The 13,648-nt window shown below is 36.6% G+C and overlaps 3 protein-coding genes across 5 annotated transcripts in view; 2 read left to right on the forward strand and 1 right to left on the reverse strand.

The window, feature by feature from the left end:
• LOC6039542 (2-oxoglutarate dehydrogenase, mitochondrial) overlaps positions 1–1,415 on the forward strand; it is a 40,224-nt gene extending 38,809 nt beyond the window's left edge. For all 3 annotated transcript variants that reach the window (XM_038265359.1, XM_038265360.1, XM_038265361.1), the window contains one exon: positions 40–1,415. In XM_038265359.1, coding sequence (XP_038121287.1) covers positions 40–139 — 100 coding nt within the window. In that variant the 3' untranslated portion in view covers positions 140–1,415. The remainder of the gene's footprint in view (positions 1–39) is intronic.
• Positions 1,416–10,018: 8,603 nt separating this feature from the next.
• Positions 10,019–10,750, reverse strand: LOC6039543 (RNA-binding protein 8A). Its single transcript, XM_001849089.2, has one exon. The coding sequence runs from the start codon at positions 10,630–10,632 to the stop codon at positions 10,138–10,140; it is 495 nt and encodes a 164-aa protein (XP_001849141.1). The 5' UTR covers positions 10,633–10,750; the 3' UTR covers positions 10,019–10,137.
• Positions 10,751–13,023: 2,273 nt separating this feature from the next.
• LOC6039544 (heterochromatin protein 1) lies at positions 13,024–13,646 on the forward strand. Its single transcript, XM_001849090.2, has one exon. It carries the CDS (start codon positions 13,057–13,059, stop codon positions 13,621–13,623), a length of 567 nt encoding a protein of 188 aa, XP_001849142.2. The 5' UTR covers positions 13,024–13,056; the 3' UTR covers positions 13,624–13,646.
• The last annotated feature ends 2 nt before the right edge of the window (positions 13,647–13,648 follow it).

Here is a 13,648-nt window from a genome sequence, read left to right on the forward strand (position 1 = left end):
TTCCCGTTCTGTTTTCTTCCAAATATCACAACACAACAGCTACGTGGGACGTCCGTGCGCCGCATCGACCGCCACCGGTTCCAAGGCGCAGCACACCAAGGAGCTGAAGAACCTGCTCGACACGGCCATGGGCCTGTAAATCACCACCCACACACACACACACCCTTACACTTAGGTTACGTTGGACGTACACAAAATCGCACCCTTTTAGGTTCTCTATATGCTACAAACTACTATTACTTAGTAAAATGAAGAAAAAAAAATACACGCTAAAAAAGAACAGACAGTTTCTGGAAGTTGCAAAAAACAATATCAGTGCTCTACCCCTTTGTGGAACTCCGCTATTTAGAAGATAGGTATTTATTCACTCTTGAAGCAAGCAAAACACTACGATATAAACAGTCAAACTTGGAGGCAAAGTTTGTTGCAAATAACACAAGAAAGAAAAAAAGAATTATTTATTTATTAGAAAAGTGTTGAAACGAGGAAGACAGGAGAGGCAACCATGCTTAAAACTTTGCAGTTGATGATGCTGAACGGAGCGGACGGGGCGTGTACATTTGAAGTATTTAAACGTTAGGAACACTTATATAGGTCACTAGTAGGATACGTACAACAGTTTATGTCGAACATTTCGAGAGCTGCGAGAAAGAATAAAGAAAGGAGAAAGACAGGAGAAGAACAAACACACAAGAAGGACTGTACACTTTTGGTGTTGACGCCGGTTTTTTTCGGCAAAAATCGTTGAGAAAATCATTTGGAAATAACTTTTTAGAATTTGAAATCAAACAGTTTGATATTAAAACCCCCCTCTAAACATAACAAAACAATACCGGCTATTTAGCTAGTTGGAACAAAGCTCGCAAAATGAAGCTTGTAGGTATTGATAGACAAACCAAATTAATTTGCTAGTTTTTTTTTACTCGCAGTTTAGTTTTGCAATATTTCACCAATAGAAATCTTATTAAAAGAAATAATGCTAAAACATGTAATAAACAAAATACCCGTAGTAAACTACCCTTTAAAAAGCAAATTTTAACCACACAGTTAAAGCAAGTAGTTTCCTTTGAATCCTAATCCTATTGCTGAAATCGATGGTCTACGATGGCTGATGGTTTTTGTTGGTTTACTTTCGAAAAAGTAATAAACTACCGAAGAAGCCCTTTTTGGACGACGAGCTTTCGCTTGATTTTTTTTTTTACATGGCAATAGAAGAAATATCAGTGGATTTCGAACCGGCAATTTTCTTTTTAAACTTCGCGGTTTTCAAAATTGCTTTCGTGTGTATGTTCGTTTTTTAGTTTTTAGTAAGTTATTTTTTCTTCTCTATCAAATAGTCAAATTTCCGCCGAGAAGTGATTAAGTGGTATGAGAAATTTCGCAGATAATCAAAATAAATGGAAGGAGAACGATCACTTTTGTTTGTTTACTTTATTTTTCACAGATATCACATTTTAGCTTTGAATTTTCTCTTGTTTTTGTTTATTTTTAAGTTTGGCAAACCGTTAAAATGATAGAAAGATTCAAAATCTTGAAAAACTTCGTAAAATATCGTACCTTAACATTTTGTGAACCATTTGGTCTGCATTAATTGAGCAAGAAGCATATTGTACATGTATACAGTATTTCCATGATGGAGGAATTCAATTTTCTTCTTGCTAAGGGACACACACAACTAATGTAAAAAAAACATCATCTTCTATCCCATATATTTTGAGACAAGCACTTACATCGTTACACCTATTTGCACACGATAACTGATAGCAAACTGTTATACCTATTTAGAATATGGTCGCACCAAAATTACCAGTGATATTAAAGTATGTGCAAAAAAGAAATACTGCAAAATAATTGTTGGTGTAATTGTTCCTTCTCTGGTAGAAATATCACATCCCTTGACTTTTCAATTCAATTCATTTTATTTACCGAAATAACAATTTTACAACTTGTGTGAATGGCTGGTTCATAGAGATTTGGTGTTCCTTGCAACTATATCCTTTTCATTAACCGCTTGGTAACAGAAGGTTCTTCAAATGCAATTAAACAAAAAACTAGGGAAAATTTGGTCAAAAAACCTAGTGAGATCGAAACTTGGGGTTTCTAAAAACTAATAGGTATCACAGACGAACATCCCTTGACTTCGGATAAAAGTTTCGAGTTCTGCAACTGTGCAGATGTGTGAGAAGAAAAAATAGTTATCCCTTAGTTTATCGTTGATCGGTAGGCATGGCGTCGTGAGAAATTGTTGCATTAACTCATGAATTATTGTTTTAAATCAGGCCTGCCCAACGTCCGGCCCGCGTGCCGGTTCCGGCCCGTGAAGCCATTTCATCCGGCCCGCGACGGCTTTTCGAAATAGTTCTATGAACGGCCCTTCATAAAATATTCAATAAATAAATTTAGTGTCTTAACAAAAAAAAAATATCTTGAGATCAATTTTTCAGATATTATAACAAAACATTTATTTGTTTATTTTGCTTTTGACATACAATGTTGCTAATTGAACGTTTGTTAGGATTATGCCTTTGTATTTTTTGAAATGATGTTATTTCACATCTAAACAATCTTAATGTTTGAATTTAATTCTTATCATTTCAATATTGATGTTATCAGAATTAATTATTAAACTTGAAAACTATACAAAAAGATTGCAAAAGACACTGAATTCTAATTTCTTATAGTTTTTGCTGTTTCTAATTCAATTGTTTCTTTTTTTTGGGATTTTGATTATTTTTTTTTTTCAGAGCAACTTTTCAATGATAAAGTTTTTGCTGGGAAAAAGCTTAAAAAAGGTAAATTAATCATATTGAAAATAAAGATCGCTGCAAATATTTAAAAAAAATAAAAAACAATCTAAAGAAGTTAAGAAATCAGATAGCATTTTTTCATAATCTTCAATAATTCTAAGAAATTTGAAGAATGACGAATCAGATATATAACTATTTGCATACACTTTTTTTTTAATTTCATGTCTTTAAAATTTTTTTTAAATGTTTTGTAAAATATTTCTTTCTTCAAAACAAATTATTTGAATCTTATTTGCAACACTTGTTTATGTATTTGTTTACTTGAATTAACCTATTAAAATAAATTTTCTGATAAAAAAATGTTTACTGTTTTTTACTTTCACCAATATTAGTTCCGGCCCGCCTCTGCTTTAGAAAAATCAGATCTGGCCCGCAGGGCCAAAAGGTTGGGCACCCCTGTTTTAAATGAAGCTTCCAAAAATGAATCCAAGAACATACGAAGAATTAAGGACTATAAATAGATTTGACCGGCCGCATCACTTACCACGGTGAATCCTGGCTTCACACCCATCTTACTAATACCCTCAAACCTCACGTGATACTTTGTCGAAGACGCAGCCGATTTAGCGGTCTTCATCACTCAAGTATCGGACTTAAATTCCTATCCACTTTCCCGTGTCTTACCACTGGTCGTGGCCGGCGACTGATGTTACTTCAGCAGGGAAACGTTAGCAGGGAAAATTTTAGTTCTCGTATTGGCCACCAGATGTCGTCATTGAATTTCACTTTCCCTGCTCACTTCACATCGTCAGCAGGGAAAAAAATGTGAAGACAGCAGGGAAAGTGAAATTTCCCTGCTAACGTAAACAAGATTTTTTGAACTATAATTTGTATCGTAAATGCAATCTTTTCAACAATCTATTTACTTTGATGTATTTAAATTGTTTTTTTATGTATTGCAATGCCTTCAAATCTGAACAAATATTTTCCCTGCTAACGTAACAGTTACTGAGCCAGAAGAAAATTTTAAAGTCATGGTCATGGATCACAGAAATAGGCATTTTCAAACCAAAATAATAATTTAAGTTAAAATTTTCAATCAAACTTTTATACAAAGGTATACTCAAATATTTTTTAAAGGATTCCTGTTCTTCAAGTGTTCAGCAGCGAATTCTATCATCGGGGCGTGGCTTATTATTGTGATGAGCATTTTCCTTGCTAACTTCACAGTTACCAAGCGTTTTGTTTTTTTTTTACAAGCTAAGATCCATGTAAAACTATTTAAAAAATAAATGAGTAGGTATCTATTTAATTTTACACTACCACATTTTACTACCTTTTCATAAAAGTACGACTGTAATGTAAAATCAAATGAATATTTTGTTTGAAAAAACAATATCAAATCTTTTCTGATTGGATAACTCTTAAAGATTTGGATTTCCTTGCAAATATTACCACTTTACCATTAACCGGTTGGTATGAGAGCGTTATTTCAAAGAAATTAAATTTCTATTTTTTTCGAAATTTTTAATGTTTTCAGATAGATGTCCCAGAATGTATTTTTTAAGTGAAGTCCCAGACAAATCAAAAATGTTTTCCCTGCTAACGTAACAGTTTACTGAGTTAAGTGTTACTTCAGCAGGGAAAACGTAGACCACGCCCGCAAACGATCCACAACGTCGTCAGCAGGGCAAATGGCAAATATTATTTTGTAAGCAATATATCTAATTGCAAAAAAAAACATGAAAGCCACAAAAATTTATCATGGCCCAATATGTTTTCAAAACATAATAAAAAAAAATAGGCAGATTTTTTCCCTGCTGACTTCACTTTTTTTCACTGCTAACAACGTTGTGGGGGCGTGGCCTACGCTTTCCCTGCTGAAGTAACACTTTGCCCAGTAAACTGTTACGTTAGCAGGGAAAAGATTTTTGAATTGTTTGTGACATCAGTTTGAAAAAAAAAATCAATTCTGGAATGCGCAAGCAGGGTGGTTTTGTCCGTGACTTCAGTTAAAAGAATCAATTATGAGACACGGATTTAACTTTCGAAAAAAAAAATCATGAATTTTCAAATAATTCAGATGGATGTCGCTAGCAGTTTTGACCAAATGTTCCTTAGTTTTTATAAAATTGCTCTAAAAAAGATCAGATTTTAAAATCATAAATATTAATCAAAACACAACAATACAACAAAAAAGTCAGTTAAACACATTAATAGTTAATTTTAAAAAAAATAACTACAATTAACGAAACGATATTTTTTTTATTTTTGCTGCTTACGTTAGCAGGATTTTTTGTTTTTGTTTTCTAAATGAGAAAAATGTAATTAATTGAACAATTTCCTGCTGATTTCATCAAATAAGTATTTTTTGTATCTTTCAATGAAATTTAATCTCAGGTTTTTTTAAACTAGTCCGATTTTCGACTTAAAATGGAGATAAAAATGACTAAAATTTATACTTTTTCAAACTTTTATCAAAGTTATGTTCACTGATAAACTGAGAACCGATTCCATCAAATAAATCATGAAAATGTTGGCAATTGTTAATTAGACGATCAAAAATATAAAAATTGAGCCAAAATGGTTGGGCAGGCCTGATTTAGCGGATGGGGGAGTGGCTTTATTATCGGATGTATATTTTTCATGCTAACGTAACAGTTACTGAGCCAGAAAAAACTTAAATGTCAGAGAATGACAAAGGTATTTTTCAAACAAAATATTTAGTTTAGCTTACATTACAATCGTACTTTTATGAAAAGGTAGTAAAATGTGTTAGTGTAAAATTAACATTTGAATAACAGGAATTACTTGAAAATATTTTACACCAAAATATGTGAGTACCTTTGTATAAAAGTTTGATTGAAAATTTTAACTTAAATTATTATTTTGGTTTGAAGATGCCAATTTCTGTGATCCATGACCATGACTTTAAAATTTTCTTCTGGCTCAGTAACTGTTACGTTAGCAGGGAAAATATTTGTTCAGATTTGAAGGCATTGCAATACATAAAAAAAAAACAATTTAAATACATCAAAGTAAATAGATTGTTGAAAAGATTGCATTTACGATACAAATTATAGTTCAAAAAATCTTGTTTACGTTAGCAGGGAAATTTCACTTTCCCTGCTGTCTTCACATTTTTTTCCCTGCTGACGATGTGAAGTGAGCAGGGAAAGTGAAATTCAATGACGCCATCTGGTGGCCAATACGAGAACTAAAATTTTCCCTGCTAACGTTTCCCTGCTGAAGTAATATCAGTGGCCGGCGCTGTGATTGGCTAGCATGATAGGGACATTTCTAGATTAAATTTCAAAACAACCTATCCCTCATGGGTTTCCTATGCAGATAGGGCCTTTTGAAAATTTAATCGAGATTTGAAAGTTGCGAAGTGGTGATGATTGGTTCCTACTCTTCATCTGTGGTCCACGGAGCAATTCTTGGAGGTCCTGGTCAATAACAGAGTAGCAACTACGGGTAGACACCAATGCTATGCTATGCTATGCTTTCCCCTTTCCTTTGCAATTATAGCAAGTTTTTTTTTTTTTTTTTTTCTTGCTCTAGGCACTAAGCCTTAGTTATAGAAATAATTGTTCCAAAATGGATTATGATGCAACACACAGCTGAAAGGAACTCCAAAACTCTGTTATGAATTGCAAAAGAACTGATTGTATCTTGATTATTCACCAATAAAACCGAATTGAATTGAATAAACATATCCAGAGTTTTTTTTTAAAAGGTCCTATAAGCTATTGCCTTTCATATGTTTAAAGGACCTAATAAAAAAAGTCGAGATATTTTCTATCTCTTGAATATTTTTTTAAATATTTTGTACAATTTTTAAATTAAATTCTCTCAATTAAATTCTTTAGTAACTTACTTTAAATTTAAGGTTCCTTTCTATCTAATCTAATCTAATCCAACACAAACGCAGCCAGTCCGATGAAAGCATGCTGGAAAGTCTTGTGATTAGATTACGCCCCAAGCACTTTTCTTGTCATTATTAATAATTGTAGTACATTCGAGAACACTCGAAAATGTATTGCAAAAATTAAAGCGGCCAGCCCTACTACGTTGTGTTTACCGCAGAGAGGATTCTGAGAACGGATCACATTTCACAGAATCTACAGGGGAGGAAGGGTGCGTGGACATACCGTACCAAACGCTCCAGTTTACAGTTTTATATGTGTTTTGTATAATGTGTTAAGTGTAAAATATAGTTTGGTTATATAATCAATTAAATATAATAATGCAATATAATGATCATTTCATAAAATCCCTTCACCTATATATAATAACCAGACACCCAAGCACAGAAACAGCGACACAAAAGAAATAAAAATGAGCATGCAAAAACAAGACAGCGCGTCCCCGTGGTCAGCGCACTAATCTCTTGAATTCTTAAATTCTCTTTAAATTTTAGGTTCCTTTCACTATTTTAATCTATTTGAGACATCTTTTAAGATATAAAAAATCCTAATAAATATTGCATGCATTTGACACAGATTTTTATAATATTTTTTCTATAAATCAAGAGATTTTTAATATGTTTTGTTCATCAAACAAGAGGTAACATCTAACTTTAAACAACCCGTCCGTGTGGATCAATCGGACCGCGAACTGGACTCACAATCCAGAGTAGAGGTTGCTGTTTCGAATCCCACGGCGGGCGCTCTAAAATTCTAAGTGAAACTATGGGTATCCGGCGCCGTCGCTCCGTGCCGTACTTCAACACTTAGGAGCCCAGGGTGGCGAAGTCCTTGTTGTTCAAAGGAAGACACTAGTGGTTGGTACTAGCAATGGTGGCCGACAGCTATAAAGTTAACTTCGTTTCGGGTAAAAACATGTTTTAAACTAATTCCGAGACTAATTCCTAGATATTTTTCTAAATTCTTTGAAGTAATGATGTCATGCTATCATGTTTTAAGCGTTGTTTGATTAATATTAAAATAAAATTAAGAATAATATTTATATTATGATATCATTAACTTTTTTTCATTTTCAGTTGAAACGAAATATCAAAAACTATACGTTTGTCAATTTTAAAAACATTGAACATTTAAATTATAAGTATTGTTAAGCTTTCGTTTATTTTTTAAAGACTTATTGTTTGTGTTTCTACTCTGAATCAAAATAATGAGTACTGAGTTTCTGTTTTCATGAAAAATTTTAAACCTTTTTTAAATTAATTTAGAATTTTGTGACTTTTTATAAAGAGTTTTTGTATGAAATCATTCTTTAGATATGAAATGCCTATTATTTGAGTTTTTGGAAAAGTCGGGAAAAAGTCGGGAATTTGAAAATGGGATTTAAGTGAAAAAAGTGGTCACCCTGGCAGCATATATCATTTACAGATGAGTCTGCAAATTCAAGTATGGACTAACATTCCTACCTTTGCTTGACTAATATACGTAGGGATCTTCAGGGGTTAAATATTGAACGGATGGCTCGCACTAATCATTTTTGATAGTTCGAAAAAAGGTTGTCTTGTCAGCTTTTTTTTTTGCTTTTAAATAACACAAAAGTTATCAGAAATGGTTTTTAATGGTGTTTTTTACCGTTGTACATAAAAATTTACATAGGGCTTTAGGACCCTATTCTCGGAACTAACATCTTCATTAAAATTGGAAAAACCTTTCCCGAAGACACCATATTTTTAGGAGTTTTGCTGAACAGATTAGCCTACAAAAATGACAGATTTGATCAAATTGAGTTCTGCAAGGTTCTAGGATCATCTTGACATCCTTACAAATCACTAGAAAACGTTACTTAATCCACCTTTAGGTGGTTGGTGCCTTCCTCACATTCATGAAGTCAATACATTTAGTAAAAATAGCAACATTCCCCCTTAACATGTTTAACAAATCAACTTTATTACTCATTTCTTTTGATATGGTTCGTAGACCATCAATATTTCTGGCTCATCGGCAAGGTCTGATAAAAAAAAACCTATCCAACGATAGTTCGCATGGAAGATTCAGACAATATTTTCATCACAATATCTGAAATCAAACCTCTAAAAAGTGTATAAATAACACTTAAGTGCCAATAACTTTTGATAGGATTGTCAGATCCTTGATGTTTTAGGCTCATTTGAAAGGTCTTTCGATTATCTAACTAACGATGGGTCGCATGATGGACCCGGACATCATTTTCATTGAAATATCTAAGATCCGGCCTCCAAAAAGTGTATAAATAACACTTAAGTGCTAATAACTTTTGATAGGGTTATCAGATCTTCAATGTTTTGGGCTCATTGGAAAGGTCTTTTTAATACCTTTCTGAAAATGTATAACATGACAGGGTTAAAAAAAACCACCCTTTTTACAATCTTCCGGACATACGCCAAAATCGTTTTTTTAGCATAACTTTTGAAGTACTTTACTAAACTTCATAATTTTCAATAGGGACTTATGGGACCCCAAGACAAATCGAATGAGACCAAAACGGTAAAAATCGGTTAAGCCAGTGCTGAGATAATCGAGTGCATATTTTTTGGTGCACAGACCCACATCCCTACACACACACACACACACACACACACACACACACACATTTGCTCAGAATTTGATTCTGAGTCGATAGGTATACGTGAAGGTGAGTCTACGAGGTCAAATTAAGAAGTTCATTTTTCGAGTGATTTTATAGCCTTTCCTCAGTAAGGTGAGGAAGGCAAAAAGAATCGTTCTGATTGATTGGGTTATGCCTGAGAAGCAGCGAGTTGAAGTTACCGTTCCACCTTTTTTAAGGGCTTGGGAGAATATTAGTAGGAGATCGAATAACGGCTGATACGGGCTGGAAAAAAATGAAAGATTTAGAGTCGAGTTTAGAGTTACTATTTAGCATTAAATGTCAATTGTTTTAACAAGCTTCTCTTATATTTCTGGTTGTTCTAGAAACAATTTAATTTGAATTTAGATGATCCATTTTAAAATACGGTTAAAACCTATTAAACATTTGTGTCTCCCTTTTCTCAGATACGCTGGTAGAAGAGTGTCTGCATCAACGGCCACCGGGACCAAAGCGACCCACCTAAAAGAAAGCGAAGAATTTATAGACGGACTCATGCGTGTTGAGCCCTCTGAAGCACCTCCAGTAACCCCGCCGGATGATGAAAGCTCACCATCCGCAGATTGTTCGAGCCCCCAAATCAAACCAGACGAAGCTTCCAAATCTCCGACAGTGAACAACCCTCGCAATCCAAATTGCATTTCCCTGAAGAACATCCAACTTGTGGCGCATTCGGACTAGTTAGCAATCAAACCCACCTGTACATTTCATCCTGAATTCTTGGCTTTATTATTTCGTCTGTTTGTGTGATACATGTTTGATCATTTTGGTTATTAAATTAAGAAATGAGTGAAAATCTTCCCCCTGCGCGTTCCTTTTCTTATCTTCGTCGACGCTCGCTGGACTTTTTCAGCTTCTTCGGTCCCTTCACGAAGCACCAATCGACGGCGATGGTCTGCGTCAGAATTTCCGATCCGTTGAGCGCTTCCTTCGCCGCCAGGGCCTGCTTGTACGTCTCGTACTCTACCAGTGCGTAACCCTTGAGGAATCCCGTACGGCGGTCCAGATTCAGGTGAATGTTTTTAATGTCCCCAAAGTCGCAAAACTTATCATGGATGTCGTCCTCCTGGGCCTCTTCGTGGATCGACGTCACGAACAGGATCCACCCCTCGACGGAACGCTGCGGCCCGGGTTCGGCCTCCTCCTCGTCATCCTGCAGCCGCTCGTAATCGATCGCCTCCCGGGGAATGCTTTCGTTGCCGAAGCCGCGTCCCTTCCGCTTGCGGGCTTTCTCCTTCAGCCGGGCGATGCCCTGGTCGCCGTCCTCGTCCACCTCGAACTCCTCGTGATTGTAGATGTCGAGCACGTCGGTCATTGTGGTGGCGTAGGCGATTTACCTGAATAAATTCACGCGAAGTTGAAAAATTTCTCCCGATTTCTTTTACGTGCGTGCGCGTTTTGTTTTTTCGATTTGATGACACGGCGTTTGACAGATGCGGCTGCTGAGCCGAGTAGGAACGATGGGAAACTGGAACTTATCGTTTCTAGATTTTTGTTGTGCACGGAAAAATAACTGAATTGAAAAATAATGCACTAAAGATCAAAACCATGAGTTAATGTCAGTAAAGATTAAATTTTCAAAAGGTCCGATCTGCATAAGAAACCCATGACTCATAGGTTGTTTTGAAAATTTACCTTAGCAGTTGATGTTCACGTAAGACAATTTACTAACAATAAATAATGTTAAGCCCTGATTAAAGCGGTATACGCACTTCGGAAGGAATCTGTCAAGAAAAAAATCAAATGGGCAACAGCGGCAGCGCAAGCAAGTCAGAGAGGTTGAAGAAAAGCCCCGCTCCCTCTCCTTTGTTCTGTTGTTCGCAAAGATGTTTCTTGACCCCTTTCCTTCCGATCTGCATACTAGCCTTAAACCATTTCAGGCAGTGGGTCATATCTGGAGAAACATTTTAAAAGGGGCCGTACGACATTGCTCTTACGGCTTTTCGTCCCATTTAAATGCGTGTAATGAAAGGCAGTAAGAGCAATGTCGTACGACCCCTTCCAAATGTTGCTCCGCGATTTCTCCAATGCATTTCATATGCATTCCATTCACACTGTTCTGCATCCGTATCCGTAGTACGGATCCGTATACGGATGCGGAACAGTGTGAATTGGGTCCTAAAATGATGATATTATTGTTTACAGCGATAAAGCTTATTTTTCTGAGTACAATGACCCTTGACCACAAAGAGTTTAGAATGGATTTTCAAATCAATTTTGAAAAAATAACCTCGCGGTCCTTCTTGACAGAAAAGGTCCTACTCGACAGCTCTTTCCAAGAGAATTATGCTTGATCCATCGAAAAAAATGTTGTCTTGCCAATATTTTTTTGCGTTTGAATCGTGTTTTTTACCGTTGTACATAATAATTTACATAGGGCTTTAGTACCCGATTGGAACATTTGAAATGCATTGGAGGAATCGCTTCCGCACTGTGCGTCCGTTCCGTACTATCAAATTTTATGCGGATGCGGCTAAGTTTGAACACACCGGACGAGACTTGTCCGCACAAAAAAAACGCGTTTTTCTTGTTTCGCAATCTAACTTGTTATGATTTTATTTCCTCTTGGTGACAACTGGTGGTTCACCACCATCAGATAAAAACATATTTTTTCGAAAATTCAGGCCTGACTTGTCCAGGTAAAGCAATCTAGTTCTCGAATTCTGAAGTCTAAAAAAAAAACAAAATATTTTTCTTCCAACCATGTGAATCAAGAGTACAGGACTCACAGTGGTCGCCGGTTCGGTTCCCGCGGTAGGTGCTCAAAATTCTTAGAGTAATTTTGGTTAGCGGCATCTGCGCCCCTTGCCATTCCTCAAACCCCTAGGAGCTCAGGGCGCCCAGGTCCTTGTAGGAAGGTAAAAGGAATTTAGTTAGTTTAGCATAATTAGTTTACTTTTTCAGACTTTGGCCAACTTCCAAACTTCACCAGTATCCAATGACACGATTGTTGGTGGAACCTGGTAAGAGTTTATCGAGAAGATCTGAAAACCTAACCTAACTTTGTTTTTTTGTTTGTTAGTAGTCCGGCAAGGTTCTTTTGGAACGATATTCTTCGTTGGTTCAGGTTTCCGAAGCCGGCTGGGTGTGGCACTTCACGACGTTATCCCAGTTTGATGGTTTTTATGTTGTTTGCCGTCGACATCGGGAGAACCCCAAAATTATGATGATTGCTAGGTAGAAGAACCGGCAGTGCACAAAACCAGCATAAAAGTATCAAATATGGCCAACAATTATTTCATGCATATTTACATGATTAATAAACGTAAATTAATCTTGTTTTCTTTTCAAAATTAATTTAAAATCGTGTTTTTGGTTCTAAAACAAACAAATAAAAACCTGAGGGAAAAATAAATACATACAAACCTTGGGGAAAAAATCGCTGGTTGGAAATTTACACAGAATTTGACAGACGATGCCTGAACACAGATCTGTGTACAAGGCTTTTACACAAATTCTGTGTATTCCCGGTTTTGGGCGATCTGTGTCACATTTTACACAGAGCTGTATTATTTGGATTTTGCGTGTAGAGTATATTTTACTTTGAATAAAGTGTAAAGTGTAAAGAGTACCCTTGGGCAATCGAAAATCAACGTGTACTTGCGATGTTTTTGTGGCATTCAATTTGAAAATAAAATTCAACGGATCGGACCGAAGAGTTGAGCTCTGAAAAGTTTGTATTAATTTTGTTAAATTTTCTACATTCATCAATTAAAACTATCATAATTGTTATAGGAACATGGCCTCCGAACCCGAGTTCGTCGTTGAGCGGGTCGTTGCAAAGCGAATCCGGCGCGGAAAGGCCCAGTACCAGATCAAGTGGAAGGGCTGCGACGATTCGGAAAACACCTGGGAACCGGAGGAAAATCTCAACTGCTCGGATCTTCTGGAGAAATTTGCGCGCGAGGAAGGCGAGAAGCGGGCCAGCCGCGGCAAGCGACAGTCTTCGGCGGACTCTAACTCGAACATGGATCGGGCCGGAGAAGTTGTTGAGAAAGCACCGCCGAAACGGCAGAGTCGGCCGAGAGCGTCAAAAAGTTTGGCGCCGGAGGACACGGCCTCGCCTCCGGTGGTTCCGGCGGCCAAACGCACGAAGGCCAAAAATGGCTTCGAAAAGGGACACGTGGCGGAGAAGTTGGAAGGTGTGACCGAGGAGGGCGGCGAACGGCTGTTCCTGGTTCGCTATAAGGGAGTCGACGAGGTGGAACTGGTTCCGTCCAGCATCGCACGCCAGCACGTTCCGGATCTTATCATTGATTTCTACGAGAGCCGTATCATCTGGAACAACAAGAAGAGCGCGCAGTAGATGGTCGAGTGATACCATGTATATT

The sequence above is a fragment of the Culex quinquefasciatus genome, chromosome 3, assembly GCF_015732765.1.
Source record: "Culex quinquefasciatus strain JHB chromosome 3, VPISU_Cqui_1.0_pri_paternal, whole genome shotgun sequence".
In the NCBI taxonomy this organism is placed as follows: domain Eukaryota; kingdom Metazoa; phylum Arthropoda; class Insecta; order Diptera; family Culicidae; genus Culex; species Culex quinquefasciatus.